Raw genomic sequence first — 15,917 nt, forward strand, 5'->3', positions numbered from 1 at the left:
TCTAAACGGCTTTTTTTGGTGGTTTTTTTTTTGTTTTTTTTTTTTTTGGAAAGTAGTTTGTCAAGAAACAAAGCAAACAGACCACCAGATAAACGTTGTTAAAGTTTAATAATTTTACACTGTACATAACACATACAGCAATCCAAAAAAAAGTCCATAGAGCAAATAGATAGCAAGTTAAATAAACCACTGCTTTCTCTTAATTTAGCTCCTTCTGCAACAACGTTCAGCATGTTTAAGAAAATCCATACTGAGACGGATTTCCCTACACCTCTGCTCTTTTGAAAGAGCTTTTAAATAAGCTTAAGGTTTGTTTCTGAGTCATTATAGTTCTGTAAATGCATTCACTTATTCATAAGAATAAGTTATGCCAACAAAAAGGCCTTTAGCTGACAGACTTGTACCGTATCCACTGGTTTGGGCCACGCACTTCAAAGGGTGGCTCGTTGAAGTAGATGTGGTTGCCTAGTTCTTCCAGTGGTGGCTCGGGGTCAGTGGTAGCAAACTGAGCAGCCTCCTCAATCTCCTTCCTTACTGCCACATCAATTTCCTAAAGCAAAAATGGATGCTTATTAGAAGACGACAGCTCAGAAAAAGCAGCATAGTTTTGAATTTAAATGCAATGATTAAGTATTGCTCAGAATTAGTGTTAACACTATCTATAAATATAAATTAAAAACCTGTGAGAACTCCCTTCCTCCTAAACTGCAGAGTTGTCCCTTTTGGATAGTAGAGAAACATGATGCCAGAGAAACATGACCCCGCTGAGCTGCTACATTTTCAACTCTGATTCTGTGAAACACAGTTTTAAAAAAATTGACACTGACGCTCTCAGAGTTGAGGAAAGCATTTACAACATTTGCTCACAGAGTTCCCGGCTCCTTCACTACGATTTTTCACTGTTGATAATTTCCCTTTCAGAGACTCACCCCCCTTCCCAGGGAGGCGAGAGAGCCTGGGCAATTTTGATTTGTATATGACAAGAGCTGCATTTGAAATACAAACACCTGTACACGCAGCCTTGCACCGCTGAGTTGCACTCGGCACCCGAAAGCAAAACGCCTTTCCAGCAGAGTGCAACTTCATTAGTCGGTCTCCAACAAAACTTCACCAATAAAAGCGATGTCAAAACAAACCTTAGAGAACTTCAAAGAACAAGGGATGGGGGTTGCCCTATGATGTGTTTTTCAGAGATCATTAGGGCGTGAATGCTCAAGAGCTTGCTTAAATAGCAACTAAGAGCCGTACCTTTAATTCTTCAATGCTAGCAAGGTTACTGTTGACCATTCTGTCCTTCAGCAAAGTAATGGGATCACTTTTGCTTCTCACTTCTTGGATTTCTTCTCTAGTACGATAGCTAGGAGCAAGACAAGCAAAGACATGAACTTCTTCAGGGGCATCTTTGAGTAGAGGTGAGGTTCTGGACACAGCTCACTTTTAGAAGAAGGTGTGACCAAAGAATTGTCAGGAATGCAATCAAAGTCTTTTTGGTACCTGTACATTTGTATCTTTAAGAAGCGTTCTACTTGACTGCACAGTCCAAACTGCTCCTGTAATTTCAGCTTACAGGATTTTAAGTATGCTAAAAACCCCGGACAAGCATGCTGCTTTTCAGTCACAGCTTAATTAGAACACACCACAAAGTCACACTGAAAGCAGAATTCATTAATAGAAAGCACAGAAGTTTAACTGACTGTGTGCTTGTTCCAAAACTAAATCTCTTAATACTGCAAGTAAAACAAGTACGTCACATGGCCACGGATTATCAGCTGAGCAAAGAGATGAGTGATCAGACTGCTCATAGCAATTTCATCATAACCTTGATGTGCACTTCACCATGGATTTAAACAGCAAGTCCATGACAGCTTCAGGATTTTGACCATCAATAGTTATTTGTTTTCAGGGAATGCCAAGAACGAACGTCACCGTACCTTATTCCAGGGTCACTCATACTGTGGCCGTGGTAACGGTATGTCTGTAACTCCATCAGAATAGGACCCTTAAAAGGGAAAAAAAAAAACAAAACAAAACACACAACAATACAAAGAGTGTTACCACCTTGAGTGACCAATTTGTTGTTACAGCAGCAAGTATTTGCTATAGGTGAACCGCACCAGTGATGAAAGATTTTTAAGTCAACAGTTTTTCTCAGTTTAATTTACATAACATTATCACAACTAGTAAAGTGAAACTTAGCTCTTTTCAAATGAAAGCATATGTTGATATTGTAAGCATTTATTCTCATGTTCTTATTGAGCAGCATTATACAATTTCTTCCCTTCCAATGTCATTCCACCACTACTCACACTATTTCAAATGGCCTCTTGTTTCACTGTAAGATTGGAACTCGCAGAACCTTATTCTTCTCTATGAGCCTGTTTCTGTTGGAGGTTCCCAGCACAAACATTACTTCACCAAATATTGAAAATCTTCAGAACGTTAATATTAAGAACATTCAGAATATTAAAAATCTCCAGAACCATACTTGGGTGACAGGCACTTGTCACCACCGCACTAACGCTGACTCACAAAACTGTAACTTCACTTGCCCTTTGCTGTAAATGTAGAATGACTACTGCCTTCCTGGGTGCTTCCCCTAATTAATCTCTTCACAAAGAACACAACCGCCTGACAGTCAAACACCTTTCACAACAGAATTTAACTGGCGTAGAACTGGGGAAAAAGATGAGAGAGTATCAGGATATATATTTTTTTTTTTGTAAATGCTTGGTTAATACCAATTGCACGTTAATAAATTCTAACAAAATTAAAGAACCACTCAATTGCTTACAGGTTCAGTACTGTGGAGAAAAAAACGGAAATAAAGATGAAACAAAGTTTCAACAGTGACTGAGAAAATGGGCTAGATAGATAGGTAAGGAACTTTTTGGGCAGCAATAACTTAAGAATTTCACCTATGGGAAAGGAATGGTGATTACAGACTTACTTTTCCAGATCTGCAGTAGTCAGCTGCAAACTTTGTCGCTTCTCGAACACAGAGAATATCCATGCCATCCACCTGGTAAACAGAAATGACAAGTTGAGGCAAAAAACCGCCAAACCCCAAACTTCCAATTTCAGTACTTCCACAAGTGCAATAGGACTTCAGTTTCAAGTTTTCCTATATTTTTAAAAAATATTTATAAATATATTTGTAAATAAAAGAAATACATACAAATGTATGTATTGTGCAGGTGTGCGCACACACCACATCCCCCCACTTCCACTCCCCCTCAAAAAAAGCTGGGGCTGTGCCCACCCTGAGCCCTGGAATGAAGTCTCCTCTCTTGTAGTAGTCAGTACTGGCTGCAGCTCTTTCAACCGAAGTGCCCATTCCATACCGGTTGTTCTCACAGATGAAAACACAAGGCAATTTCCATAAGGCAGCCATATTGTATGTTTCAAATATCTGGCCCTGAAAGAAAAAGAAGAGCAAGTTACATCTGGACAAGGAGCTCAGCCTTCAGGCATTAGGCTCTTCTGAGAATCATTCAGTTGCAGAGGTCTGCCTAGGAGAAATTTTAATACTGAAAGCAATCTGAAACCAGCCACTTGCTGCAGCTCAGCAAGAAGAAAAGAGAAGCTACACTATGTAAGGTAACTTGCAACTAATAGCTTACAGAACTTAATTTTTAAACCTATTTCAGTATTTGTGTTAGGGTAGCACAAAACCTTCAACTTTAACGGAAGTATTTCAGCAATAGTCATAAGAAACTTCACAATGTATTAATTTGGCAGGACGCTGCTACAGCAAAGTAAAAGAAAAGTTCAACCACAGTGACTGCATCAGCCTTGCTGCTCTAAGTCAGGCAGGGAAAACCAAGAACTGAGATCTCCACCTGTGTTTTGAAAGTGGGAAATTTTATCAACACTATTATCACTCTAAACCACCAATTTCTTATCTGGCTTAATGTCTCTGCTGATCGATAACTTGAAAAGACCGCCTGGAATGTCAACAGTAAGTGGCTCTGCGAGATGCTCTGTCCTCTCCTCTGTCTTCAGAAATTAAGTGACATGTTTCGCCCCATTCAGGAGGGAAGGAGCTGAGAAGCTTCCCCTCCACTCCGGCGACAAGGGCACAGTTCAAAACGATGCTGGGGAAGGACAGAGACAGACCCAAAACATGATAAAAAAATCCAAGCCCGTGCTAAGTTCCTGATATGTAAAGGGCATCTAGCAATTAACTTCTTAACTGTTCACCTGAAACACTCCTCTGAAGACTATACCGTACTTGCAACACACCCCTACTCAAACGCCTAAGACAACACAAATAAGATGTGCCAGCGTCCAAAATTTGCAAGGCGCCAGCTACCTACGTGAAGCTGGTCTCAGCGAACAGCCCTTCACAACAAAAGCCCTACGGAACACTGCAGCGGACTGTAGGGCAGAGGGCGTACGCTGCCTTCCCTCTCCAGGGTTGCTTTTTCAGTATCAGTAGACTCCTTTAATACAGCGTCCTTGCGGCAGAAAGCCCAACACGCCCATCGCAGCCTAAGTTCCAAGTCAGCCATTGCCTGGGTTGCCGGTACTACACCGACAGGGTGGAAGGTGCTCTCCCACTACTCGGTGGAAAGGCAGAGCTCACAGCTCGCAGAAGGGAAATGGATTACCCACAGTCACGCTCCTCCTCACAGAGACACATCAGACAAAGCTCGCTTACCTGATTGGCTGCACCATCCCCATACAACGTGAAACAGACTTCGTTTTTACCGAAGTATTTACAGGCCAGCGCAATCCCAGCTCCAAGAGGAACCTATCACAGAGCACAGGACAAACCAACATTTTAGAATATTGTTTAGAGGCATTGGAGAGAGGCAGCCTGTGAACCGTAAAGACGCATTTACGCTGTTAGAGATCTGCTCAACAAACAAGTTGTTGACAACCCGCTTCCATTTGTTCCAATCCGTATTACAGCCAAAATATAAACATTGACTATATTCTCCATTTGTTTCATTTTTCCTACAGTTGACAAAATGGTGAGCAAACCAGAATAAAGACATCACAGATTTAATAGCCGCAGGGCAACGGTACCCGCATACAAGTTCGCACCACAAATACGAGAGGAAACACCGGCACAGGACAGGAGCCAAATTCAACTCATGCTTTAAAGCAGAAGTCATGTGTATACCTGAGCACCGACAATACCATTGCCACCATAGAAGTTTTTGGTATACATATGCATTGATCCTCCTTTTCCCTTCACACATCCTCCTTTTCGACCTGAAACATGAATAACAAGCAATTTATTTTTTCAGAGGAAAAATACTATGCAAATGGGAACATTAATTCAATTTCTAAAGGTAATAACACTAAGACCATGTTGTTGTCATTAGAGCTATGTGGAGTTAAGATACAATGGCCTCTCCCCAAAGAGTTTACCGTTAAATATATCACAAAACAAGAGAAGGGGGAAAAATAGAATGATAATGAAAACAGAATTCAGGAAATGCAGAATGAGATTAAGAAGAAATTTTAAAACCAACTGAGAAGTTTCAGTGTCCTACTATACAAAAGCACTTTCTGATAAATAATTTTTTTTAATAGCCAACATGGTCTGTATTTCTCATATATGTAATATATAAGAAGAATTATATACAGTCCTTATTACTTTTGGCTTCTGCAAGAAAGATATGAACACTGTTCCAAATTAGTTGCAATAATCTACACTTGTCTTCCCTGTGACAATAACCAGAAGTAGAAATTACAGATAGGACATTTAAAAAAAAAGTCACCTAGCCCAGCTTTATTCAAGCTGTAGTTTGAAGAGAACTGGTGGTCCATGAAACATCACAATAAACCCTATTTAAATCAGCTGATCTAGGAAGACAGAATTTCTCATCAGCCCACTCCATTTCTTATTCTGTCTTGTTACTAACCACAGAGCCTTCTATTTTATTTCTAATAAGCACAGCTTGTTTGGTTGGGGTTTTTGCCTTAGCCTTGGTGTTTATTTTAGAAGCTGAATGCTGGATCTCTTTCTGGAATTTGTACTTCTCTTTCGTACTTCATAGTGGATCATTTTTATTATTGGTCTTTCTTGTACCTTTCATATGTTTATGAATTGGTCTCATGTGAGCTTTTATGGATTCTGCCAGCTAGGGCCAAAGCAAAAAAAAAAAAAGGGATTGTCTAACTTTAATCAGAAAACTATTTTTCCTAAGTGTAATTAAACTTCAGTAATCTCCCTCCACTTTCTGCACAATCCTTTCTTGTATTTTAGCTACAAACTCCTGATTGACCCATGTCCCTTTTTGCTATACTTTCTATTTTTCTTAGAACTATCTGCATTGATGTCCACAAAACCATTTCTCAGGGAATCAACAATTCTCCTGAAAAGTCTTTTTCGATAGTTTGTTTCCTATAGGATCTTGTCTACTAGTCTGATCTTGGGTGACTCTGCTTCCTGCTCCTTCAAAGACTTTTTAATTCTGTCATTTCCTGGTCATTATAACTCAGGCTGCCTTTCAGTTTGACATTTTCAGTCAAGATCTTTGTTTGCAAGAATCAGCTCTAGCAGCATCGTCTCTAGAAACTTGCCCCAAGCATCATTTCTCAGAACAACAGTCCAACTGCGGCTGCTCTTTCCCAATTAAAACGACCCCATTAAATCCAAGCATAATGCTATAGATGATGTGCGTCGTGAAAAGAAATAAAGAAAAAAAAACCCCACATCACCACTGGTACTTGTAGTTTCAGGGTGAATAGTAGGCTTCAGTCATGACAATCTCCTCATTTACCTTCTTTCTTATCTGTATCCAGTGACACCTGGCAAGTTGATCATCCACCAGATTCTGGGCTTTCGTGCACGTTATTAATACGCATTCTTAATACACATACGTTCTTAGTATGCAAAACCATACCTCTTCTCTACCTCCAAAATGTGCTTTCCTGTACTAACTTTTCAAGCGTGCAAATTCTCAGATCAAGTCTTTATTATACCCATGATTCATAAAAGCCTTCAAACTCCTTGTTCAGTTTTCACTTCTGGCATCCGTTTGCAGATCTCTAAGAGTTCAGCAGGCTGATCCGCTCCTCTCTTCCCTGCTCCACCTATGACCCTACTGTGAATAACCATCCCTCCTTTCTGCAAAATCGTAGATCTGTCTAGATTACCATTTAATGTTCTTGCTACAGTCAAATTTTCCCAACCCCTTTATCATTACAGGCAGTGTTTATCAGTCTTCCTAAGACTTCCGCAGCGTAATTCTGAAAACCCACATCTGTCTCCTAGGGAGGGTAATGCCTTGTCCTATTGAGAATACACGTCTACCACCAGCAAGCTGCATTTAAATAAGCTGCGCAGCACAACAAATACAGCATATGGTATCAAGAAAAATGTTCTGAATTTGTGCTTTAGAAGTACCAGCACTTAAATATTCCTTATGACTTACGTTTTATAGTAAAAAGTGGTTGCATCATAAAATTAGAAGATTGATTTATTCTGCGATGTCACTAAACGGCTTCTGAAGCCCCAGTATACTTCGTGCATCAACATAATTTTGAATTTGAATAGAAAATTCTGACACAAGTACAGCAGCATGTGAATCCTCATTTCACTTAGCACAAACCTGTAAGTTCAGCGAGAATTTCTCGAACAGGCACTCCTCGTGCATAGGTAAAGCCATGAGCTCTGTAAGCTGTTATCACGTGGTCTGTAGGCTTTATGGCAACTTCAAGCCCTACGCAGCAAGCCTCCTGTCACAAAGGAAAAGTAAGCTTAGCAATGAAGAAAAGCACACGACTTCCACAGCCAACTGCGTGGCAAGGGCTACCTACAATCCCCCATACATCAAATATCAGCAGCAAACAGGAAGAGCACAGATACCGGAGACTGCCTTAAATCCCAAGGGGTGGCAGGCCTGGGGCTACAACAGCCTTAGGCTCTAAATTCCAACCTGACTGTGACTAACAAAAGCAGACAGGAGGGCAACTAGAAGGTGCAAAAATCTGTGGACTTTTTCTACCCCCATCTCCCAAATGAAGTATATAAACAACTGCAACTCAAAAATAGCAGGGGGGAATGGAGAGACAGCAAAGTTTCACTAAGTTAATGAAGTTCCTTCTCCTGGCTGTTGCTTTTTAGTGGGCACATGATCTCTGAGACGCTGGAACAAAAAACATCAATGAAGCTTGAGGAGGAGGATGTGGGCCTCCATATGTGCTGAATTTAATATCCTGCAGTTGCTCATTCCTCACATTCAGTTGATCTTCACCTGCACCTTGCCTTGTCTCTCTTCCTACTGCTGTCCCAAGAGCTCAGGGATTCCCTTGTGTGCTAAGACACTGTTTTTAAAGAAATAATGAACTAAATCACGGATCCAGCTACAACTTCAGACATTGTACACAGATGCTCAGTTCTAGATTCACTCTGCACTCCATTCAAATCCCTACTTTAAGTAAGGTAAGACAATATAAAACCTCTTAGAAAAAAAATCCTTACCTGACCATCATATAAGTGGCAGAAGCCACGAATAATCTTCTGCTTGTACAGCTGGTCAGACTTCAGCTCCATGCGTCGTATGGTCTGCATTGTCTTGTAGTAATGGAGCCCCTCCTCTCGAGTCATCACTGCTGTGGTACTTGGGCCTTCCTCCAGGCGATGGAGGTCGCATTTCTGCAAAGTTGAACAAGCAGTCATTTCTTGAAAGTAATCCATCATATTTATGAATATCACTTATTTTTTTAATGATGTGCCATTTTCAAATTCAGATTTTAATATGTTTTAAAAAGGAAAGCCAGCAAAACATAAATTCGCAGGTCAAAATAACTGTAAAGTTTGTGCACTATTTCCAAATTCAGGAAAATAAAAGCTTTACTTTTAATCAAGACAGATTTCCACTCGTGAAGTGAAGCCTTGTAGTTCCCTCTAGCAGCAGATGAACTAAGACTGGACTTCACCTCTTCTACCACCACTTCTAACAAGCAGTAATAGACCCCTGCTGCAGCAGCCACCCTGCCAGTCAAACCACCACATCCACAGTACAACTTCCTCCCCAAACCGTGGACTCAGTGAAGTTGCACAGAGGGCTGATTTTAGGTACCCATACTAAACAAACAAACAAAGCCCAAAACAAACAAACAAACAAACAAAATCAGTCAAGTTCAGTGGAACAGACCAAACAAATTACTCTGTCAGTGCAGATTAAATGACCAAAACACTGCCATACAGATTCAAGACAGGTTATATGAAAGCAAAGTCTCTCCAGAGCAAATCCACTGACACCTAGAGGAATTTGATGTAACGCACATGCACACCACCCTTAAGACAGTTCTGCTTCAGAGTTCACATAACAATACAAACTTCGGAGTCTCGTAATCAAGACAGGACCAAACACTAAACCTTGTATCTACTCAGAAAAGACTTTTCATATAAACATATTTTCCCTCCCTTTTGCCTGTGAAACAATTTTAATACTTTACAGGCACAGACAAACAGGGAGTGGGTAAAAGGAAAACTAAAGAATTTCTTTCAGAGTTTCCTTTATCAATTCCTGAATGAAAAGCCAGCACAAAAGCTACTGCCGATGGAGGCATTGCTTTTTCCTAAGACCTAGCCACTGTGGAAAGCTGACAGAATATAACACACATTTTTTGAGCAGCACCAAGTCGAGCACTAAAAAGGATGCCATATTTTTCCTCCAAAATCCGTATGGACCTCAATCAGCTGCACATCTGGGATACAGCACCCATGACTCCATAAACAAAAGGGAGATGAAAAGAAGGGCAGGCAGCAAACACCAGCTATTTGTTTTAAAAGCATTAAGGAAACATTAAAACCTCAGAACAGAAAAGGTTCTTTAGCTCCTTTGTGACTCCATTCTCGCAGTTGCATTGCAGTATCACAGCTGCAAAGAATCACAACTTCACATTCTTAAGAAACAAGTAACATTACTACGTATTGCCAAGCACAGTACTTCCAGCTGCATTTAGCAATCAGGCCAGATAGTGAGTGGTTCTGGAAATTCAAACAGTATTTTTCTAATTGAAAAGGGGGCAAGCCCATCACAACAAGATCTATAAGTGCTTACACAGAATGCCAGTATTAAGTGTTCAGCTGCTTTACCTTAATTTCAAACGTAGCTTCACTTGCAAAGTCTGCATAGTTACGTGATGCTACCACCACTCGAGATGCCTTAAAAAAGAAGACAAAAACCAAAACATGAGCAATATTTAAATATAATTATCAAGCAAAAGTAGGTGAATTCTCAAATAATTTCTAACAGTACTCCCAAACTGAAATAATTTGTGAATTCAACTCCAGTGGCGTATCCTTCTAATACTAGAGAACTTTTATTTTGTACGTATGTGCTAGAAGTCGTTTAAAACCCAGTATTTAAAATTAAGATTAGGAAAAGGGAACAGAATTTTAAATTTGTAATACCCTTGATTCTCTAAAATAAAACCAGTAAGTTTCAAAAGACAGTGAGGAGCACCAAAACCACCAAAATAATTATTTTTCCCTTCACATGCCATTGCCTATATAAGTAGAGATAGCCAATGCAGGTTCTGATGGCTCTCTGCACTGACTGGAATTTTGCCTTGATAGAACAAAAAATTTGTTTGAAAAAAACTCAACCAACCAAACAAAAAAACCCAGCAGATTTCTGGAACAAGAACTACTCTCACTCTTTCTTTTCAATAAGAAGAGAAGTTGGGGGGATGCAAGGCAATAACAATGAAGAAAGAGAGTATCATTTAAGTGGGTAACAGCAAACAGCATGCCCACTACTTAAAAATGATATAGAAACATAAAACGTGACACACCTGAGGATACATGAAATACAGAACACCACAAAGGGTAGCATGGTAAAGGAGAGATAAGAAGGATGTTTAGAAATACATTACTGTTCTGTCTTAAAGAATAAGCACAGGCCATTGACTAATGAACATCTGGTATTTTTAGATAACTTCAGTAAGTTCCACTGCCGCATCAGATTTGATGCTCATCTGTCCCTGCATGTGTTGAGGCCATAGCATAAGGAATGCACTACACCTTTAGTGGCAAAATCGCATTGCTAATTAAGTTACACATAAATTTCAGTAGCTCATTCAACCATGGAATTTGCATACATTTAGCTGAAGGTTCATTATTTCAAAAGTTTGAGAATGTCCAGGTCACCGTCTCCAAAAAAAGGTCTGGTTGACAGGTATAAAGCTTGGAAAAAAGTCAGGAGAAATTTCTCGGTCCATTTTGGTTACCTGCTCTGTTGCATATTTGTTTTAGCAATCGCAATCCCCTCCTCCCCCACCCCATTATCAGATTAAATATTTAGAGTTTTTAATTTAAACCAAGTTTCTACACTGTTTACCACAATGCATCAGCATTATCGGTGAAGAAAAACTATTTTACTTCTAGGGCTGGAAGTAAATCAAGAGTTTGGGATTCGCAGAATCACAGAATGGCTGAGGCTGGAAGGGACCTTGTAGGCCACGTGGTCCAACCCCCCTGCCCCGAATACGAGATAAAAGCAAAAGTTCTAATACATGGCCAGTACGCATGTCAAAAACCAAGCTTGACGAAACTGATCCAGGCCTTACCTCACTAACAGCTCCCTAGGTTAGCAGCATTTGGAAGGGGAAAAAAAAAAAAAGAAAAAAGAAAAAGGAGAAAAGTAAGTAACTAACAATTAGGAGAGGAGAAGTCAGCAAATTATTAGCCAACTAGAACACTGTAAGAGGTAGTTTCCTTACAGGTAAGCTCTGCATCATGGAAATCCACCTTTACACTTTGCAATATGCTCGAAGTAGGTGTAAAATACTGCTTTATGGAGTAAGACTGCTTCTATTTATTTGGTAATTTAAACCTTCGCTATAAATGCATAGGAACAATTCAAGACAAATATTAACACGTTTGGTAATCAGTAAATTATGATCATTAAAATCACTAAATCACTAAAAACCAAAAATCATGTATTAAGATATCCAAACCAGATCTAGTTTGGACTTTCAGGAAAATGCAGATGTCAGGAGCCAGCCAAGTACTTGCAGTGAAGAACTAAGTTTAGGCATCCACGTTCGAAAATTTTATATAGATATTTTACTTGTAAATTAGGAAATGTTTTTAGATACGTATTCCATATAGTCCCAACACACATAGGAAGACCTTTATCACACACAAGAGATAAAACACAGCAAATGAAACACTAATGCCAAAAAAATAACAACATTTGAAAGAAAATTCGGAAGAGATGCAAAGAGCCCGATGTTCGAGCACAGAAAGGCAAAGCAGCTCAAAAAAGGTCAGGCGGCTGAATTCGGAACGGAACGAGAAGAGGACGTTTGCCCCCTGTTCAGGATCTGCCCTGCGCTGACAGCCCAAACATAAGTAAATAAAAGGACTCGAGGCAAAGTGCCCGGAAGGGGGTTTCAGAAAGGGGTCGGAATATTTTTTACGTAACGAAAACAAACCCGGCGCAGAGACCACCGCGCGCAGAGCTGACGGAGGGTCCCTGGGGAGGGCAGCCCCAGCCCAGCGGCCCCCGCCGCCGCCCCCGGAGCTCCCCGCCCTCCCGTGACAGCCCCCGCGCCGCCCGGCGCCTCCTCCCGCGTTTTCACGCCGCGCCGCAGCAGCGGCCCCGCAGGGATCTCTCCGGCCCGGGCAGCGCCGTCAGCCAGCCGTCACACCCGGGCTACCGCCAAAGGGCGCAGCCGTCACCCCGCCGCGGCAGCCGCGCCGCCGGGCCCAGCCCAGCGCGGCCGCTGCCCGCCCGGCCCGGCCCTGCCCCCCGCGGCCTCCTGGGGCCCGGCCCCGCCGCGGCCCGCCCGGCCCCCGCCAGCCTCCCCCGCTCCCCACACGCAGGGGCGCGCGCCGGCCCCGGGCGGCCACGCCGCGCCCGTTGGGGCCGCTGGTCCCTCGCCTTGCGGCCGGGCAGGTAACGGCCGCGCTCACCGTCCTCCCGGCGGCGGCGGCGGTGGCGGCGGCCGGACCCTGCAGCACCCGGGAGAGCGCGGCCAGCAGCATCTTGCGCATGGAGCGGGGAGGGGCGGCAGTGCCTGGCGCGGGCCCCCGTCCTCGACTCTCCTTCAGCCGCCGCCCCGGCCGCGACCGCCAACGCCAACCGCCCGCCCCCGCCGGGCCAACCGACACGCTCCCCGAAGTGACGGCGCTCCGCGACGCCGGCCGGGACTGGCTGCCGAGCGGGGGGCCGACCGGTGCCTTTCCCTGCGTCACTCCGCCGCGGCGCGCATGCGCGGGGCGCGGCGGCGGCGGCGGCGGCGGCGGCGAGGGGCCGGGCAGGCCGGGCCGTGGCGCTGGGAGCGCCGCCGCCGGGGCCGCCCGCCCGGTGAGCCCTCCTGCCGCTGTCGGCGGCGGGCGGGGCTGCCCCCGGCGGCGAACCGATCGTTAAACGTGGAAAAGATGAATTTGTTCAAAAACGTGGGGGCCTGGCAAGTGCGCCGGGATTATGCGGGTTTGGGCGTGCCGCCCCTGCCCCAGCCCTGCCGCTGTCCCCGGCGCCGGTTGTTGCCTCGCGTAGCCCATCCAGCGTAGGCTGGGGCACGGGCTTCAGTGTTTCGTGCTCTGCTGTGCACGAGTTGGCCTTTGTAAAGAGCATTCCCTGGCGGATTTTTATATACGTAAAGTAACCGAAGTGTTAAAGCAGTACCTTTTAATTTCCCAGGCATCCCACCCTTGGGAAACGTAACAAAGTTAAGATTCAGCTAAATGTTGAAAAGTCGTCCCGCCATACCGCACCTGCGGGTCCCTCCAGCCAGCCTCCCCTTTTCCCCCACCCGCTTGCGGGCTGAGGCCGAGGTTAGGGGTTAGGCGCTGGGCCCAGCGCAGTGCTCCACGCCTGGCAGCTGGCTCCCGCCCGTGCCGTGCTGACATCCGCGCCCGCCTAACCCCGAACACTGAACTGATCCAGCTGAAAGGCAGCGACTCTCGCCGCACCAAAAAAAGAAAAAAATAAATCAGAAAATAAATGGTGTTCACCCGTTGGCATCACAAAGGCTTGCGTCTGCTGAGTCCCACGGGTTGCACAGAGCTCAGCGCATTCACAGCACAAGTGGTAAACGCTTAAGGCATAATTGGGACTGAAAATATATTCCTCAAACTAACTACACCCTCAGCCTCCATCGGAGAGGACAGAAAGTGGACATCTATTCCCGGAACACAGCTTCATCTGGGTCCCCACTGCACTGCTCACCTCCTTCCTTGGCTGCCCTCCCGTTCTATTACACAGGCCACTAGCGGCCAATGTGGTTCCTTCCTCATCTTCGCCATAACGCCGTCTCTGCAGACAGACGTTATGGGAAGCCTAACTCCTTGTGTATTTGGTTAGTTATTGATTAGAAAAGCAAACCCAGGCTTGGTATCAGCTCTCTGGAAGACAGCAGCTTACCAGACTTTCTTCAGCTTTAAGTTCGGGTGACAGTGCAGAGCATTGGCAGTGCTCAGCATCCGACCTTTGTGCTGCCACCCTGCAGGTACTCTGAGGTACGCTGTGCCCTGGCACAGGCTGAGATGTATAAAAGAAGCAATATAAAGCTACCACTTTTCACGACTAAGGGATGAAAGACTCAAAAAATCTGAAAATAATGTCACTTTTGCTATCATGAAATCCACCTGTGAGTAGACAGATAGTGCTGTTTTCAGTTGTCACTAGGGACAAAGCAGTTCTTGCTAACACTGGGAAAGGCAAGCCTGCACAGGGGCTTCTTGTGGAGTCATTCTTGGCATGCAACTTGTAGGAAGTTTGAATTTTGCAAGTCAGCTCTGCACTACTAAGCAGCTTTAGAGTTGTTCATGAAGCAACAAGAGCAACAACAGCAGCTGGCCTCCAAGAGAACAAAAAGCAAGGTGAGAAGGTTGATAAGTTGCTTCAGAAGGCATTTTTCCTAGAGTATCTTTAGTCTGTAGCACCTCCCTGCTTGGAAAGCAAGCATAGACTTGCTGGAGATGCTGTTCTGCGGGCAGGGAGTGGCTCTGCAGCTAGAGAAAGCATTATCCCGAAGGTCTGCGTGGCGCTTTCCCCAGGGCTGCCAAGGTACTGCGCCAGCCCGAGAGGTCCCAGGCCACTTCTGAATGGTGTAGCCATCTCTGGAAGTTTGCAACCTGTGCTTTTATCAACCAATATTGCGCAGTCCTGGAGAGATTACTGATGGATTCATGCACACCGATGGTGTTCATGCACACACCGGTTATATTGGTGCGGCTCATGAAACATGAATACTTACAGTGTCCTCCTGGCCCACTCAGGTTTATAGCAAGGCCAAATGGCACCTGGGGTGGGATGACTCCTGCTGTCTGCAGGTGGCAGGATTTCCTTAGCAGCCTGTGTCACTAAGCTGCCGGGGACAGGGTCAGGAGATGGGTAGGGGGAAGCTGAGGCTTTGAGGCATTCCTCACGGTGACTCTGCTCCAGCTGGCTGTTGGCAATAGCTTCCTGACACCCTGCACAGGAGATGCTACATTTTTGGGAGAGATGCGCAGAAAAACCTGTCTATATGAAGACCGCGAAGGGGCCAAAATCCCCAGCAACAACAGTAGCGCCTCTCTTCTTTCCCTGGTGCTTTCCTGTGCGGAGGGAATAATGTCAGACTTGGAGAAGGAGCACCTCTGAACATGGTGCTTCATGCGTGCGGCTGAATCTTCCTGCTGCTCACTCCCTCTCTTGACCCTGGGCCTTGTTCAGCTTCCTCATATATTATCTTCTCCCTTGGTTGACAGCTGGCTGAACATGAGCCAGCAGTGTGCTCAGGTGGCCAAGAGGGCCAATAGCATCCTGGCTTGTATCAGGAATAGCGTGGCCAGCAGGACCAGGGAGGTGATCGTCCCCCTGTACTCAGCACTGGTGAGGCCACACCTCAAATACTGTGTTCAGTTTTGGGCCCCTCACTACAAGAAGGACATCGAGGTGCTGGAGCGTGTCCAGAGAAGGGCAATGAAGCTGGTGAAGGGTCTAGAGCACAAGTCC

The 15,917-nt window shown here is 44.4% G+C and overlaps 1 protein-coding gene across 2 annotated transcripts; it reads right to left on the minus strand.

Annotated features, from left to right (window-relative positions):
* Nucleotides 1-89: 89 nt before the first annotated feature.
* On the minus strand, nucleotides 90-13,163 carry PDHA1 (pyruvate dehydrogenase E1 subunit alpha 1). Of its 2 annotated transcripts, XM_087756671.1 has the most exons (12): nucleotides 12,890-13,163; nucleotides 11,539-11,553; nucleotides 10,064-10,132; nucleotides 8,441-8,614; nucleotides 7,569-7,695; nucleotides 5,129-5,220; nucleotides 4,661-4,753; nucleotides 3,260-3,415; nucleotides 2,948-3,019; nucleotides 1,932-1,999; nucleotides 1,249-1,357; nucleotides 90-550 (listed from the first exon to the last, which is right to left on the minus strand). In XM_087756671.1, exons 1-12 carry the CDS (start codon nucleotides 12,968-12,970, stop codon nucleotides 386-388), a joined length of 1,221 nt encoding a protein of 406 aa, XP_087612797.1. In that variant the 5' UTR covers nucleotides 12,971-13,163; the 3' UTR covers nucleotides 90-385. The 2 variants fall into 2 exon arrangements, with proteins under 2 accessions (XP_087612797.1, XP_087612798.1); XM_087756672.1 differs by lacking the exon at nucleotides 11,539-11,553 and having other exon boundaries at nucleotides 12,890-13,162.
* Between the last annotated feature and the right edge of the window lie 2,754 nt (nucleotides 13,164-15,917).

Source organism: Nipponia nippon, unplaced genomic scaffold, assembly GCF_047370975.1.
Source record: "Nipponia nippon isolate SJK-2023a ecotype South Korea unplaced genomic scaffold, ASM4737097v1 scaffold_2, whole genome shotgun sequence".
NCBI classification, from domain to species: Eukaryota; Metazoa; Chordata; class Aves; order Pelecaniformes; family Threskiornithidae; genus Nipponia; species Nipponia nippon.

Bases quoted from the DNA above. Each gene is read 5' to 3' on its own strand.
- PDHA1 (XM_087756671.1), bottom strand. From the start codon at position 12,970: ATGCGCAAGATGCTGCTGGCCGCGCTCTCCCGGGTGCTGCAGGGTCCG. The intron at 8,615-10,063 runs GTAAAGCAGCTG...TCAACTTTGCAG, and splicing joins AAGCTACGTTTGAAATTAAG to AAATGCGACCTCCATCGCCT. The intron at 2,000-2,947 runs GTAAGTCTGTAA...TTCCCTTTTAAG, and splicing joins ACTACTGCAGATCTGGAAAA to GGTCCTATTCTGATGGAGTT.